At 49.6% G+C, this 17,359-nt stretch overlaps 1 protein-coding gene across 10 annotated transcripts in view; it reads left to right on the forward strand.

Moving 5' to 3' along the window:
- The window catches only part of LOC122382625 (DNA polymerase delta catalytic subunit-like), a 31,269-nt gene that overhangs the window by 11,887 nt on the left and 2,023 nt on the right, over window positions 1–17,359 (forward strand). For all 10 annotated transcript variants that reach the window (XM_043368192.1, XM_043368195.1, XM_043368197.1 and 7 more), the window contains 19 exons: window positions 208–310; window positions 1,092–1,203; window positions 1,565–1,737; window positions 2,190–2,452; window positions 2,732–2,961; window positions 3,857–4,023; window positions 5,083–5,228; window positions 5,499–5,598; window positions 5,958–6,094; window positions 6,583–6,748; window positions 7,034–7,248; window positions 10,268–10,457; window positions 10,689–10,856; window positions 12,319–12,456; window positions 12,848–13,020; window positions 13,659–13,914; window positions 14,778–14,910; window positions 15,317–15,456; window positions 17,127–17,254. In XM_043368192.1, coding sequence (XP_043224127.1) covers window positions 208–310; window positions 1,092–1,203; window positions 1,565–1,737; window positions 2,190–2,452; window positions 2,732–2,961; window positions 3,857–4,023; window positions 5,083–5,228; window positions 5,499–5,598; window positions 5,958–6,094; window positions 6,583–6,748; window positions 7,034–7,248; window positions 10,268–10,457; window positions 10,689–10,856; window positions 12,319–12,456; window positions 12,848–13,020; window positions 13,659–13,914; window positions 14,778–14,910; window positions 15,317–15,456; window positions 17,127–17,254 — 3,138 coding nt within the window. The remainder of the gene's footprint in view (window positions 1–207; window positions 311–1,091; window positions 1,204–1,564; window positions 1,738–2,189; window positions 2,453–2,731; window positions 2,962–3,856; window positions 4,024–5,082; window positions 5,229–5,498; window positions 5,599–5,957; window positions 6,095–6,582; window positions 6,749–7,033; window positions 7,249–10,267; window positions 10,458–10,688; window positions 10,857–12,318; window positions 12,457–12,847; window positions 13,021–13,658; window positions 13,915–14,777; window positions 14,911–15,316; window positions 15,457–17,126; window positions 17,255–17,359) is intronic.

The following is a 17,359-nucleotide window of genomic DNA, read 5'->3' on the forward strand; positions in this document are numbered from 1 at the left end:
TGCAGTTATTGGGACATTGGAACTACCTTCCCTGTTACCATAGCTCAAGGTATCTGATTTAACCAATGTCCAATGCCAAACATTTACCATCAATACAAATTTTCTGTGTAGTCATTTACCTTGTAGTAAGGGCAGGGAGACAGGTCTCTCTTCCATGGGGTGATTTCATGGGATGCTGAATGGCAATGTGTTTTTCTTACATTACAGAGGTGAGGATGAAGATACACCCATGTCCACCTTTGAGGAGGAGCTGGCCCTACTGGAGAGTGAAGAAAGTGAACTGATTGCTTCAGAAGACTCACTGCAACCAGTAAGTATAATAATGTCAGAGCTATGCTTGACATTCTGCTTTGCTGAAATCTGGGGAAATGTTTAATTGATTGAACTTACCCACTCAATCCATAAGTACATATCTTGTGACTTCAGTATGAAGAAGGGAAAACTAGACAAGGTGTTCATCTTGCCCCAAGCAAGGCGTTTGACCATAGACAAGCCAGTGCCTGACTCATCGATTCAATGACTTGAGGGAGGGTTTCAAAAGATGGTAGCTGAGAAAAATGCAACAAAATGATTTAGCAAGATTGGCTTTACCTGGCCATGTTTGATAAATGGAAGAGTGAAGGTCAGGGTATCTGTCAAGATAAGGCAATGCACCTTGAAATCTGACATTGCCCTTCACATGGACTTTAGCATGGATTTACATGAATATGTATTTAGAAAATATGGAAGAATGCAGAAGATTGAATTTGGATTATCTGTCATTGTTTGGGCTAGACTAAACAGCTCAGCTTTGTGAGGATTTCAAACAATGTCCACGTTTCATTGGTGTTTGTGTGATATTGTTTTCAGTTGTTAAATTCAGTCCATATGAAGGCATTGGATTGACGCATTACAGTTATGGCCAGTCCCAAGCCAATCCCAACCCTAACCTGGAAAAGTAGGTAGTGAATTCATGAGGGCTCATAGCTATGAGCCATGAACATGGAGCTCTGAATGTGATGCCAAAGCGACTATCTGGCTGTCAGTTGTTCTCTTTCCATCTCTTCCAGCATCCCTTGTGCGACTGACTCTCCCTGTGACTCTGACTCCAGGCTCCAGAGAGTCAGGAGGTGGACGCGCGATGGAGTCGCCCGGACCTCCCGCCGCTGGATCCGGCTGCAGACGACATCACATTCCAGCAGATGGAGACAGACTACTATCTCGGTGAGTAGCTGTCAGGCAGTGAGAGGGTAGGTAGGAGCATGGTGTATTAGTCTTACTGACCTCTGATGTTGATACATGTGCTCTGGGCTGGAGAATTGACGGTAATATTCGGTGAGTGCCAGTTTGCACACTGTTCCTGAGGTTTTTGTACCGATAACATAAACCCACGATGATCGTACAAAAATTTGTGTGTTGTTAGCGATGACCTAAAAACATTTTGGACGTGAGCTGGTCATCAACAACAAATCCTTCTGTTTAATGTCTATGCCGTTATTCAGTACCCGAATCATGCAATATCTTGTCTCGTTTTATCATATCCTTTGGTTCTCTATGCCCCAAATGCGTCTGTCCGTGCCCACAGGTTACCCCCTGCCGGGTATGCCGGGCGCTCAGACGGGTCTGATACCCATAATGCGCATGTTCGGCGTCACATCCGAGGGTCACTCTGTGTGCTGTCACGTGCACGGGTTCGCGCCGTATCTGTTCGTGCCCGTGCCAGAGTTCTTCAAGCCGGAGTGGTGTGCTACCTTCCAGGTGAGTTAGCGACGGCAGTGAGAGGGACTGGTTGGTAAGGTTTCTGATGGGAAATCAGATGTTTGAGCGTACTCCAGTATCACTTTTTCGGGGCTCCAATTCTCCGTCGCATGTTAGCGCTGATGGGCGGAATTTTGCTAACCGGTTTGATAATTTGATGGTGCAGCTGATGATGCTATTGTGCTTGAGGGTTGTCGGATGAATCGTAAAATTTTCGAGTGACATATCGTGCACCGTTAATGTGCCGATCATTCGCTTTGTACATTAGCGGATATCGCTAAATAATTGACGCCATAATTCAACCTGTAAGAACAAACGGGATCACTATCAGCAGCTATTTTCATCCAGGTCCCTCAAACTTTGCAACTCATGTTTGTTCGTGTTCAATCTCCCTCACTCTTCAGACGCCGCCGTTCTCGACCACCACTAACCCCCCCCCCCCTCTCCGACAGCGAGTCCTCAACACAGCCATGATGCGGGAGACCAAGTCTGTGACGGAGGTGCCGCAGGCGGTGCTGGACGTGGAGCTGGTGAAGCGGCAGTCCATGTACGGCTACCAGGGCGCCGGGCCGGTGCCCTTCCTCCGCATCACCGTGGCCCAGCCTCGTCTGGTGGCCGCCGCCAAACGGATGCTGGAGCGCGGGGAGGTGGTGGTTGATCAGCTGGGCGGCTGGCAGTACCGCGCCTACGAGTCCAACGTCGACTTCGAGATCAGGTGAGAAAGGGGGAAGAGGGGACGTTTGACTCATTGCATAATGTATACGCTATTCCCAGCTTTTGAACAGGACTTTTTTGCCCGCCGCGCACCGTCAACCATTAAACCATCTCTGGGTATACCTGACTATCATGTTTAACGCGTACTAAGTGGGTCACAGCTCCGTTAAGTTAATGATCCTGCACCGCTAACCATACGCTCACTTTTGTTGAAGGTGGGCGGCATGCCCGCCTTCAAAAAAGTCTGAGCGTATTCAAAACCCAACCATCTTTACTGCAGGTTCATGATCGACACGAACGTGGTGGGCTGTAACTGGATCACGCTCCCGGCGGGCTCGTGGCGGCGGCGCACCGTGGACCCCTCCGGAGGACCCCAGCCGGTCTCTCTGTCTCAGCTGGAGGTGGACGTCGCCTGGAACAAATTCGTCTCGCATCCGCCGGAGGGCGAGTGGCAGAAGGTGGCGCCGATCCGCATCCTCAGTTTCGATATCGAGTGCTCCAACAGGAAAGGTGGGTATGCGTGGGTTCGGAGAGGGCGAGGGGTTAGAGCGCTTGAAACAGGAATGCTCTGATGGTTGGCTGGCTCATTGGGAAGCGACTGGGTTGCTGAAAGTGACTGGCCAGATACTTGGAAAGCTTCTGTCGGACTGACTTATCGGGAAGTGACGGCTGGAATCCGTCTGATTTGCTGTCCTATCCTTGAGGTTGGTCGAGCTGCCGCTAGCGATGAGCGGTTGATTAAAAGTCAGTTCATTGTGTTGTTTGCTTCAATGATTAGCTAGGTTGGATATTTCATAAGTGTTTGACTATTTTCTCTTCCATCCTTCCATCACAGCTGGCTCCAACGAGAAGTTTAAGTGTCAGTATGTTTTGATTGTGATGTGCGTTTATGTTTCCCTCACTAGGATTTTTTGTGTGATCATAGCAAACACCTGTACCATCTCAAAGTGCCTTAGTGTTGATGGCCGCACCAAAATGCCCACTTATTTTCAATGATATCCTAACGTGAATGTGCATGCATTTTATGAAACTCACTACAATACTTTTTTTGTGTTGTGCTAGATGGTGTATTTACTACCATGACCGTGCTGAAGAACGCGTCTTTGTTTAGCCAGTGTCATAGAATTATGAGAGCTTCCCCAAATAATACAGTTCTTAGTTTCCTGCATGTGTTTCTGTGATCTCCAGCGTCCACGTTAAAGGGCTTTGTCATTTAAATATCGAAAATTTATTTAGAAGTTATACCTATTTATCGTATTTTTTAAACGTTCCACAAACACCAACGAACTTTTTTCAGTCAACTCACAACTTGGTCCACCAGTCAATTTCATCAAGCCATTTTGCGTGCATTGACCTGTCAGTGGCTAGATTTATTATCCTTATATCACCTGACCGTCACCCACAGGTATATTTCCGGAGCCGGAAAAGGACGCCGTCATTCAGATCGCCAACATGGTCATCAACCAGGGGGACAAGGATCCTTTCATCCGCAACATCTTCACTCTGAAGTCGTGCGCGCCCGTCGTGGGCTCCGACGTACGCAGCTATGAAGACGAGGGCGTCCTGCTCAGGGTCAGTCGGTGACGGGTTTGTTAGGTCTGTCAGACTTGGTTTGGACCAAGTTTGGACTCTGTTTGGTCAACCAATCGCACAAGGTCAGCCCGGGACTCGAGGCCTCTCAGCTACTAAATATTTGGTTAGTCCGTATTCCCATAGACCTTGCTGGGTCAGAAGGGTATTTGTAAGGATGGGTTTAGGTTGGGCCCGGATTCTTTTATATATTTATCCCGGCTAAATTTGGGGGCGTATTGTTCAACTAGAGTAACTATGTTACCAGTAAAACGCCTTTTGGGCGACCAACGGAGCGAGCAAGAGGATGGGCCTTGCACGTGCGAAATTGCTAGGGGGTACCTCCAACTAACTTGTGCACTGCACCCTACTAACCGGTCTTTAGCGATGTGCCAAATTTCAGCGCAATCGGCCTAGCCGTTCTCGAGATCTGGAAGCGGCACACTGCACGTGCGCACGTGCAAGCGCGGGGTCCAAACTGACTTTTGCACGGCACCCTACTAACTGGTCCCCAACCGTGTACTAAATTTGAGCGCAATCGGCCCAGCCGTTCTCGAGATCTGGGAGCGCCCCCTGCACGTGCGCACGTGCTGTAGCACCCCAACCTTAACACATGCAGATGAATTATCTGATGGAGACCTAACTGTGTACCGAGTTTCAATTCAATCGGCCCAACCGTTGTGCCGTTATTGAGGTTGCAATTTTAGGGGTTCTTAAAAAATGTCCAACTTTACCACGCGCCACGTGCGGTGGTTGGCAAGAACGCATGGTGGCCATCACACCACAGAACTTTTACGTCCAAGTGACATTCAGTAAAGAAGACCGCTTGTCAATCGGATGTCCCGTTCCGAAGATATTAGCTTATGAAGAGCGTCCCCACGGCCGACCGGCCGGCCGGCCGGCCGCTCATACTCAGGATTTTCCCTTAATTCAGTATGAGACTCCGCTCGCTTCGCTCGCTCCGTAATCAGCTGCATGAGTGTGTCGTTCCGGGTAACGTTCTTTCTTTGTTTCTGTATTATGAATAGAGTGTCATTCATATGCATTTATTCTTCGGTCCAGGACTGGGCGGACTTCATTCGTCAAGTGGACCCTGACATCATCACCGGCTACAACATCAACAACTTTGACCTGCCGTACCTCATCAACCGGGCCAAGGCTCTGAAGGTGGCCACCTTCCCCTTTTTGGGCAGGATTCGCGGCAGGAGGTCAGTAGTATGGTAGCGTGTTTTGTTATTGCATTAGCTCATGCGCCTTAGAATGTGGATGTCGTTATTATTCTGACAGTGATCCAGCTCCCAGAGAACGGTGGACCCACACTCCTGTCCACTGCTATAAACTGATGGGTTCACATGTTATGGCTTTCATTAATCTCGAAACTGGTACTTCTTCGATCATAAACTTATGTTCTGTGTAGACAGCGCATTATGTTTCATAGCTTCAAGCATTGTAAAACTGATGGAATTTTGTCGTCATAGGACCGAGGTGAAGACTACGGTTTTACAGAGCAAGCAGATGGGCAAGCGGGAGAGCAACACGATCAACACCGAGGGTCGCACACAGTTCGACCTCATCATGGTGAGCGAGCCCCCCCCCCCCCCAACCCCCCCAACCCCCACCCCCACCCCTGCGACTGGGGCATTGTCGTTGGCTCCTTATTTGACATGACTTTATATTTTGGTGTGTCATTTGAAGTCTGTAGTAGGGTTGTAAATGCAATCGCAATAAGATTGTGAGCATACCTCCTCGTGTTTTTGGCATCATATTTATTGATCTGTCATCTCGTCCCTAGGTCAAACTTGCACTCAGTTTGACTGGTCTTTAGAAGGTAAAAGGTGTGCACTGAGCTGCGCATTCTTCGTCACTCAAAATGCAGTGACCCTCTCGTCATTCCCTTGACACAGTGCGGCACTCTGATGACGGCACTCTGATTTCAGTTCCTCCGCCGCGAGTACAAGCTGCGCTCCTATTCGCTGAACGCCGTATCGTTCCACTTTCTACAAGAGCAGAAGGAGGACGTGCACCACAACATGATCAGCACGCTGCAGGAGGGAGACGCCCACACTCGGCGCAGGTCAGCTGGCCCTCCTCCCGGTCCTTCCGCTGTCGCTGTGGCATGCGAATTAGTGCTCTCTGTTCCAGCTTAAGAGGCTAGTATTGCCTGGATGAGAAACGGAGGTGACGATTTGTAATGAATGCTGTTCTTCGTTTATGTGGCTCGGTAGGTGGCAATGGTGCTGGGGAATCAGGTTAGATATTTTATGAAAACGTAACGTATCTTCGGCGTTTGATATTAATTGTGCGTTAATATGCATGAAACCTGCTAACTTCTTACGAATGCTGGTCTCCCGCGAGTAGCTTTGAACACTGAGAAGATTGGCCGTGTCTTTATACCCTACCCTATCACCTCCAACTAAGCTCCACATTCGGTATTCCCCAATAAGCCTCCACCCATACCTACACAGACAAGAAATCTAGTTACACCAGTGTGTACCCCACAGGGTTTACCGTTTGACACAACAGTCTTTAGACGGTCTTTCACCATGAGTGTGTGCTCCACAGGCTGGCAGTGTACTGTCTGAAGGACGCCTACCTGCCGCTGAAGCTGATCGACAAGCTGATGTGTGTCATCAACTACATGGAGATGGCGCGCGTCACGGGCGTGCCCATGTCTTTCCTACTAACGCGCGGACAGCAGATCAAGGTTGTCTCACAGCTGCTGAGAAAGGTGAGAGGACTTGGATTCGTCGGGCTTCGTGGAAGACTGTACCTACCACTTTTCAGCTCCGTGAATTTTCGGACATTTCCGCTCTTCTTGCCCGTGCCCTCAGGTGCTGCTAGTTGTTCACTGACTCTATTTTCCTGTCCCTGTCCCGCGGCTGCTTGTTTACCTGCCCCGTACGGCCATGTCGCTCATCGAACTCCTTCCTGCCCCGTCAGTGGGCTGCGGATCCGTTGTCGGCCACTCTCGTGCCACCTGTGTCAAACTCTCCCTCCCGATCTACCCCCACAGGCGCGGCAGCAGGGGTTGGTGATGCCCGTGTATGAAAACAAGGGCGGTGACACCGGCGAGTCGTTTGAAGGAGCTACTGTGATCGAGCCGCGCAAGGGCTACTATGACGTGCCCATCGCCACCCTCGACTTCAGCAGTCTGTATCCGAGCATCATGATGGCGCATAACCTCTGCTACACTTCGCTACTGGAGCCCAAGGACATCGACAAGTACGGGTAAGTATGGGTTTTTCATGCATGTAGGGTGTACCGCGGACTGTATTGAACGGAGTTGTTTTCGTTTTTAAAGAAGACGAGGGTTTTTTGGACCATGACTTTGAGTGTGTACTGTGTATCACCGATGCTATGTTGAGAGGAATCTATTTGTACGCCATGTTTGACCAGACAGTACCCCGCTGTTCAGTTGTGTGTCAGGCAGGGCTGCGGAGTCGATGAATTTTCGGTGACTCCGACTCCTACTCCGACTTCCAAAAACCAACTCCGAGTCCGACTCGGGGTAGAACTTTCGACTCCGACTCCGCAGTCCTGCCAAGTCTGCGGAGTCGATGGATTATCGGTGACTCCGACTCCGGCTCCGGTTTCCAAAATTGACTCCGATTCCGATCCCGGTCAGAACTGTTGACTCCGGCCGACTCCGACTTCGCAGCCCTGGCAGGCTTCTCTGATATTGCGAACCCATGACACCTCTGAAGTAAACCTATGACGTCATTCCCAGTCTCCGAATATACGGCCGATGATGTCAGTGCTAACTGGTGAGGCTGGCTCCGACAAACAGAGTCGTAGAGCCGCCGCTGAGCACAAACTCAACTGAGGCAGTTTCCCGACCACCGATTTTCTGTCTACCCTTCGTCCACTCTTTACTGAGGCTTCCACTGCCCCCTTTTTTCTGTGCATGTATAATCTGTTCTGCAATTGTGAGGGCTCCACGACTGCTGTCAACTTCCCCACCCCCCCCCCCACCCCCCACCCCACCCCACCCCCCCCCCCCCCCACCCCCACCCCCACCCCCACCCACGCCCCCGCCCCACCTCAGGGGACTGTAATAACTTGAACAAAACGTATTTGAAAGTTGTGACCATTACTGATATTTGCGCTATACAGTTTGTTGAGCATCGCATCAAGATCCTGTCAGACAGCGCTCATGAAGTGAAGTGTTTTATACACAAAATGGCTATTATTGCGGCCCCAACATGGCGAACAAGCATAGGCAACTAGGCATCACTAATACATACACTACAAAAGCACATAGACGCTTGGTGTGTCAGTGAATGTCACAGATCGGCTGCCCTTTACGAGTATGGGAGCAGCTGTCTTGCGACATTCAGTCAGAAGCTGGACCATTCAAGCACAGCTGTACCCGTGGCGGTGGCACGTTTCAAACGGTTTCATTTTTAGGGCGGCGCATGGCCGGCAATGATTCAGGACGAGACTTGATGTACAATAGCCACGCAAAGCCGTGTGGGTCGTACAACTCGCACGAACTTCAGCGTGTGTTAACTGTTAATACTGCGCGAAATCCCGTCAGCGCTTTTTGTTCTCTGGGCTGGACCAGCCCGACAATAAATCTGTCAGTGAAGAATACCTGTTCGTTGACCACCAAGGCACTTTTTTGTTCTAGCGCAGCACTCTTCCCACTTGGTCTAGGTATTAAAAATTTGGTCTGGATCTGTTAAAAAGCGATGCTCACTCTACGTCTCTACTAGTTATAAATGCGTCGGGTGATGTTACGTGAACCGGAGCTTGTGTCGGAATCCGCTGGCTAGTCCTGTTGATTATGGAATATTGTTAATGTGGCATATGACGCCCGCTACTTCATCAGCTTCGCAGTTTTCACTACCCCATGTGTTTTGCCGGCATTCTATGAGGCTGCTCTCCGTTCCATTACACTTCAAGTCGTCAAGGTAAAAGTTATCTTCTCCGCCATATTGTGTAGCTTCTATTTGAGCGGCTCCGGACTCGAACCCCAAGGAGCGGCAGAGTACATGGGCATCTGGTTGATCCCAATAGTCATCACAGACCAGACCCCAGGCACGGCGCTTATAGCTCAACTCCACCCGGCCCCGTCGACAGTGCGGTCCCCCGGCCAGCCGATATTGGTACTGCCCGATGTCCGTCACTGGGCAGGAACACTGTCCGCGGTAGCAGACGAGCTCACCAGCGCACTGTCTGTCGTCTTGGCACGCGCTAGTCTCACCCACCGTTCGGTGGCACGACACGTTCTCCTCGGTCCAGTAGCCGTGGTCGCAGACACAGATGCCTCGAGCGGAGCAGACGGAGCCCTCGAGACGACTGGAACAGTCGAGATGGGTCTCACAGCGACTGCTGAGCACTGGTGTCGATCGATGGCCACTGCAGGCACATTGAGACAGAGCGCTCAGCTCTCGGGATAGGACTCTCTCGACGCTTTTCATCCGGCTGGCCATCTGCTGCTGAACTTTAGCTATTTCCTCCAGCATCGCAGTGAGCGAATCCGGAAACGACTCGACAGCGGTGGCGTCAGAAAAACTCCCGCCGGTACCGACAATGTTGGACGGCTCGTTGAAGTTCCGCCAGGGTCCCGGGCCGCTGCACTGGACTATGTCCGGCAACACAGTGGCCAGCACGGCCAGCACCAGCTTGAAGCGCATGTTGAACCTCTGATCGAAGTCACGGGACAATGCAGTGTTGCTCTGAGGACAGTCGCCGATCAACTGCGCGGCGCCGGCTTCGCCCCGTCGCCCTGTGTTTGTGATGGCCTCTAGAAGGAGCGTCGTCTATGTTTATCGACGGCGCTGTTCGGTTAGCCAGGGGACTCCTTACGGTGTTATTTGTGTCAGCTGCGTTGCACGGATAGCCGCTTCGATGCAAACATTCAACACCAGTCGACCTCACTGACTCTTGCGGTATCTTACTGCGTCGCTGGCTCGTGCAAGTACCTACTGCGTATCTGGCTCTTACAGTTGTATAGTCTTAAAATCTCGGGGACGCTTACATTATTGATCTCATCTCATCCCCTTCAATCTGACAGATGGTAAAAATTCGGACTTGATTCCATTTATCCTGCGAGTCGCTTTTCACTCAATTATGTATTATATCCATCCTCCCTTATGATTGTTTGACCTGTTCCTCTCTCAGCTACCCGCGCCAGCACTCTTCACCCCAGAGGCATGTCCAATGTCCATCCGTCTCAGCCCTGCGTTTTGCCTGGTCTCTCCGATAGCCTCTGTACTCTAACAACTGCTGATTCCTCCCACAGCCTGAAGCCAGACCAGTACATCAAGACGCCTTCTGGAAACCTGTTTGTGAAGCCGTCACTGCGGCCGGGTCTGCTGCCGGAAATTCTCCGAGAGCTACTGGCGGCCCGAAAGAAGGCCAAGGGCGATCTGAAGAAGGAGACGGACCCGCTACGGAAGCAGGTGCTGGATGGCAGGCAGCTGGCCCTGAAGGTAGGTACGAGAAGACCGTCAGCGCGGTTTGTAAGAGCCGCCGAAGATTATCGAATACCGAGCTCGATTGTTCGCTTATGTTGTTTTGGCTTTGTCAATCACACTCGGTTCGTTGTTTACTGATGCACAGCTCGGTATGTTTCCCTGTTGAAGCTGACAATGTTTCTCGCCCCTCGAGATGATAGTCGTTACCTGAACCGTGACATTATCCGTGCTTCTGAACCCTGGTAGATCAGCGCCAACTCTGTATACGGCTTCACGGGTGCCACGGTCGGCAAGCTGCCCTGTCTGGAGATTTCGCAGAGCGTCACCGCCTTCGGACGCATGATGATCGAAAAGACCAAAGAGGAGGTGGAGAAGCGCTACAACATCGCCAATGGCTACAAACACGACGCCAAGGTAGGACGGGGGCCGCGCATCACCAGGAAAAACGGATCCACTGACTGCCGCTAGAGTGATCATTGGGTTCGGTGTTTGTGTCATTGGCATTTGCGGTCAGGTGTAAGGGCTCACGGGAATGCTTATTAGTTGTTGATTAATATTGCAATAAAACACAGGCGAACAAGTCATTTTCACCTGACCGGGGAACAAAACACCCGGTGGTGGGTGCTTTGTTTCCCCCGTGTTATGTTTCCCTCCACTATGTGATTTAGTACCTACAGGGTGTTTCACTAAAAGTGTCAAAAAGTAAATGCCTATTAAAGATATATAGAATATGCAAATCACGTGGCTGCGCACGTGGCTTTGTTGCAAATTTTTGGACATTTATTATTTATCCATTTAAGATATATTTTACACTCGTACGGAGCGAGGGCAGGAGGCCAAAGTTACTAGTCATTTTTTCCTTATGCAGAACAAGAACAGGTTATTTACACCGCAACAGGAGGGATGAATTACACTTATGTACATTTGGTGCCATCAGAAACATTGAAACCGTATGCCGACTTTTCAGGAAACTTTTTACTCTCTCACCTCGCTACGTTCCAGATTATAAAAGTTCCAAAGGGCTTGTTGAGAGGTTTAAAAGGGTTCCTTCGATGCCGGTTCCAGTCCAAAAAAGGCGGGGTTGCCCCCACCTCTCGGCGGAAACCGTTGAGAAGGTCAGGGTCTTTTTGAGGGCCTTTGAAGATAACAAGAAGCTAATTCCAACATCAGAAATAGCCAGGGCCTTACAAGTTATTAAAATCAACCACTGTAACGGCTGTAGCCACCAGGAACTGACTGGACCAGAAGCTCCTGGGCCGAATAATCAGCTGCCTCGCCGCCCGCCCCTGGCCAGCGCGAAGCCCCGATCTGTCACCGCTAAGCCTCTGGTTTGGTCAGTGACTCAGTAGCCCTCGCAGAGCTGAGGAAAACTCAAGTCGCATCACTTCGGGAGCTGAAGAGCACAATTCAAGGCTTTGCCGACAGTCTGGACGCTGAAGATGAAAACGGGCTGTGAGGCACCTCCGGACACGTGCCGAAACGGTGCATCAAAAGAAGGGGCAGATGTGTGGAATAGGTTCGAGTGACGGTGATATCGTTTTTATATATTCAAATGTCCAACAATTGCGGATGAAATGATATGCAAATTTCCTTAGAAAACATTGTTATTATGTGCATTATGACCTTTTACTTTTTGACACTTTTAGTGAAACATCCTGTATGTCGTTCCACTAGATGATTTTGCAGTGCAACTTCAAAATAGGCATAGCATTCAGTCATTTTTGTACCTCAGGCGAGTTGTTGGTGACAGGACGCAGTGGTGTTAATTCCGATTACGTCTGAGTTTGATTGACTCCGCTCAGGTGATTTACGGTCATCTGACTCTCTGACTCCGCTCAGGTGATTTACGGTGACCCGACTCTCTGACTCCGCTCAGGTGATTTACGGTGACACCGACTCCGTGATGGTTCGGTTCGGAGTCAGTACTGTCAAAGATGCCATGGAACTGGGAAACGAGGCGGCCGCCTTCGTCTCGGGGAAGTTCGTCAACCCCATCAAACTCGAGTTCGAGAAGGTATGTCTGTGTGTCTGCGTTGTGTCTGCAACACAGCGGACGTACAAAAAAAAAAACGTTCTATTACATTTGACCATCACCTTGTTTTTTGTTGTCGTTCATTGAACGGTGATATTCAGTTGTTGAGCATCGTATCAACCGTGTCTGGCAGATGCCTTAGTGCTGGTTAATTTTAATCTGTTTATGCATACGATGGATAAATACCCTAAATACCCTGAAAGCTGTTAAAGGTGTCGCTTTCTCTGATTAATCGGTTATCTCGTTTCCTGTTGTGGCTTGTCTGTCTCTCCTACGTAGGCTGGTCAAGTTATATCATTGTAGTCAACCTGCCACGATGACAAAGTTCGAAAGCTAGATGCTCGTGCCTTCAGTCAGCTCCGCTCTCTTTCAGGTATACTTCCCGTACCTGCTGATCAACAAGAAGCGCTACGCTGGTCTGTACTTCACACGACCTGAGATTCACGACAAGATGGACTGTAAGGGAATCGAGACGGTACGCCGTGACAACTGCCCCCTGCTGGGAAACCTCATCAACGTTTGTCTGCAGAAGCTGCTCATCGAACGGTGAGCGCTGGACGGGCGGTGGTGGGTGCTGTGTTGTTATGACCAAGGCTGCGGAATGGATGGATTTTGTATTGCTCCTACTCAGCAGCCTTGGCAGGTCTGTGAAGCTGATGGATTTTCGATACCCCGACTCCGCTTTGAAACTCCGGCTTCCAAATTCGACTCCGACTCCGGTCTGAACTGTCGACTCCGAACGAGGTCGACTCCGCAGCCCTGGTTAGGACTGAGGAGATAATGAGGTCCTGAGATGAAAAAGGACCGGAGGTGGGGTGATTGATTTGGCGAGCTCACTATTGAACGACCGATAGGTGGCGTGGTGAGGCACGGAATTAGTGGCTGTGAATCTGTGTAGGGCGTTTTTATGTGCACTTTTAAGACTTCCGTACCTCGGTTGTCGGACGTCTGTATTAACGAACTTACTCTCATGTCTTATCCCTACTGTGACAGAAATTATGTGTCTTATGAAATGCGAAGATTGACTGCTTTTTCTCCGCGTTTATAGGACTGTATCTGCTAGAATCTTTACGGCTCCAGCACTTCACATTGCGGGACTGCCAGCTTTTTATAACATCAAAGCACGAAATATTCAGCCCCTCGCCAATACCATCTGACCAAACCACATCTCTCCGCCCCGCCAGGGACCCGGACGGCGCCGTGGACCACGCCAAGCAGGTCATCTCCGACCTGCTCTGCAACCGAATCGACATCAGCCAGCTGGTCATCAGCAAGGAGCTCACCAAGACGGACGCCGACTATAGCGCCAAGCAGGCGCACGTCCAGCTGGCCAACAAGATGAAGAAGCGAGACCCGGGCAACGCGCCCAAACTCGGCGACCGTGTGCCCTATGTGATCATCGCGGCACCCAAGAACACGCCCGCCTATGATAAGGCTGAGGTGAGTGATCCGGGTTGGAACAATGTAGTGGTGGAGGGGATATGGGGCTTGGATCTGGAGTGTGGGATGACGTGATGTGGTTTGATTCTTATTTGCGACCACCCGCGGTCATCGCGTCGGGATGCTGGATTGTCTACAAAATGGAGATGTGTAGGATAAATGTCACGTTTTGTTTTGATCCTTTTTAGAGACCAAATGTCGGGGACCTTAGGGGTTATTGGTTCAGTCTGAGCCGGCCTTGGTTGAGTTATTTTCTCACCTCGGGGGGGGGGAGGGCACCACGGAGCCCATGATACTGCGCGAAATTAGACGTGATACGAGCGGCCCAGACTGGAGCACGAGCTCTACACATGCCTCGCAAAGAATGTAGGACGGGTCTGTCGACCGGTTTCACACCTAGGAGTGGGCAAACAAGTGCCTTCATGTTTTCCCAAAAGCGATGTAATTCCTCAGAATCTGGTGCCATGTGTAGTGTGTGATGGTCGCGAGTTGACAGTGATCTTGCAAAGAATTATTGTTACTTTGGTGTTACTTGAGAGGGTATCTCGTGTACTTTAACACGACGGGTTGATAATATGACTTGATTGTACGTTTGTAAGCCGCGGCCCCGGCGTGAGTTCGGACGGTTAGTCGGGGACCTTGTGCCATTGGACTCTGAAAGAACTTTTTCCTCTGAAAGCTTCGGAGTTTGACATCAGATTTAGTGAATATTTTTATTCGACACTTTTTATTTACAATTAAATAAGGCATTCACAAGAAGAAGAAAAATGATAGTCTGCCTTAGAGCTGGACAATGTTCATCAAGGAACAATGACACTTTTAGCTTGCGTTCATGTATCACCGTCCCGGTGTGTATGTTCCAGGACCCGATTTACGTGCTGGAGAATAGTGTGCCGATCGACTGTCAGTACTACCTGGAGAACCAGCTGAGCAAGCCGCTGCTGCGCATCTTCGAGCCCATCCTCGGAGAGAACAAGGCCGAGTCGATCTTGCTCAGTGAGTAACGGCGACGGAATCGCCGGGAAAAAAAGCTTAGGTCACTACCGGAGGAAGTTTTAAGCTGTATTTGTCTCATGTCACTTTGACGCGGCTTTCCTAAAGCGTGTTTCTGTGGTAGGATTTCCGTTTGTCGGTGACTAAAATCACACGTAACGTGCAACATGGAGGTGGGATAGTATCACACAAATGGCATACCTACAGAGCTTTCAGACGAACCATGTCTATGACTTTTTTTCTCTCCTTTAAATATACCATAACATGTATGATACCACATCTTATGTAGACATCATGGTATGTAAGTCGAGTTTCACATTATGCCTCAAACCGCCCAAACTGTCATGTTTCAAACCTCATCTCTTGCGCCCAGCCCGCTAATACCATGTTCCGTTTTTTCCGTTCACAGAGGGTGAGCACACGCGCACAAAGAAAGTGGTTACCTCCAAGGCGGGCTCTCTGTTCGCCTTTACCAAGAAGGCCGCCCAGTGCCTGGGCTGCAAGACGGTGCTGAAGGATGAAACCCAGGCGGTGTGCCCCTACTGCAAGGTAACCTACACTGGGTGCATGCGAGGGTTCTGATGCGATTACTCCAAATCGCAATGCGATTAGTAGCTACTCTGCTGCCTACGGTTGTCGTTTTAGTGGTTTATCGCTCTGGCACTGTGGAACGCTAGGGTAATGCATGGACCACCTTATGAGGACCGCTTTACACTGAGGTCCCTACAGCTATGATATTTTGCGTTTGAGATTCATTCGAATGGGTATAGGTCGTTAATGCGGCGGTAGCATACCTGTGACATTTCATGCGTGGATAATGAAGCGAAGTTATGGCGCGTAGCTAATTGAAATAATCAATGTTCTTAGATTTTTGGTTTTATGAATTCAGTATGACTTGGGCAAGTACTAGGTCTCGTTTGTTCAAATGACGTAAATGTGACTTTTTCTCAAGTAGTGATAAGTGAGATGTTCTTTCTGGTGTGCGGGCGGCCTCGTCGGCTTCATTTACCAGGTCCCGACCGTGCCCTGAGTTTGTTTTATGGGTACCCGTCAAAATTCGTGGAGATTTGGGTCGATATTTGTCCCACAACTGATTTCCTAGAAATCATTACCTTTTCATAAACCATGCACCCTAGGCTGTTCACAGTTGAAATTATTCAAAAATGCAATTGCGCATGCGCGTAAAATGGTCCGTGACCCAGAAAAAATAAAATTTTCTTCTGGGTCACGCATTATCAAACCAGATACGTTCACTCACCTCATGCGCGATATAACCCCCTTATCGGCAATGACCTTCTCCACACGTAGGCGGAAAGACTTGCATGTCTTGATGATGTAGGTGGGCAGAATTTCTCTTCTGGGTCACGATTTTTTTCCTGGGTCACGCTAAAATTCGTGACCCAGAAGAAAAAAAAAATGCGTGACCCAGGGGAATGGTTTTTACAGTTTTCCGAATATGGCAAGTTTGTTATCGAATACTAATCTCCAAGTGCATCTTATCTTGAGTAGGTACCTGAGCACGCAGCAACACGACACTGTGATTCTTTTCGACACTTACCAGCCACAAGCCACAAGGGCGTGTGACCCAGAATAAAGAAATCTTATGGCACGCAGGAGATGATTTCCCCTGGGCTCGCCCAGCCCAACTGACAGTTTTCAGTTTCCGCCCCCGCTTTCTGCGCCTTCGCGGGATAGGACCATATGCAAGTCTGCAGACCCTGCTTACCCGGTCCGTAATGCTTTGAATGAGGAGCTAAGTACCGTGACCCAGAAACAAACGTGACCCAGGAAAAAAAAATTGCCAAAAACCGTGGGACAGACGTTTTTGCGTTGTGCAGTTTTGCTAAATTGTATAACCAAAAAATAAGAGCCATGAAGAGAAATTTCAATGTTTTTGCTATTCACAACGCTCCCTCGCGCTCAATTATCTCTAAAAATAACTACACAGCAGCGCTGTAGATTTTTTTCCCAGGTTGTGGGACAAGCTAAAATACATAGGCACACAAAAGCACGGTTTTGGAAAGATGTCCAATTTTTTTGCCACTTTGCTGTTGCCTTTTCAATGATTTTTTTTTTCTTCAATCGAATGTCCAAATCTCGCGTACGGACCCGTGTTACGCTGAAATAAGCTCATTTATTGACGTGAGGCATTATTGAAATCGTGGGACAGCATATCTCCACGAATTTTGACGGACACCCTTATATCTTCAACTTTTCAGGAGAAGGAGGGTGAGATCTACCAGCGAGAGATGACGGCTCTGTCAGCCCTGGAGGCCAAGTTCGGCCGGCTGTGGACACAGTGTCAGCGCTGTCAGGGCAGTCTTCATGAAGAGGTTATCTGTACCAGGTGAGAGACGGGGAGAGGATAGAGAGAGAAAGGAGAGAGAAGGGAGGATCGACCGTAACTGGGAGAGACGAGAGGGGGCGCTTCTATTGAAGCGGTGCTACCATC

The sequence above is a fragment of the Amphibalanus amphitrite genome, unplaced genomic scaffold (assembly GCF_019059575.1).
Source record: "Amphibalanus amphitrite isolate SeventyFive unplaced genomic scaffold, NRLGWU_Aamphi_draft 000143F_arrow, whole genome shotgun sequence".
NCBI lineage: Eukaryota > Metazoa > Arthropoda > Thecostraca > Balanomorpha > Balanidae > Amphibalanus > Amphibalanus amphitrite.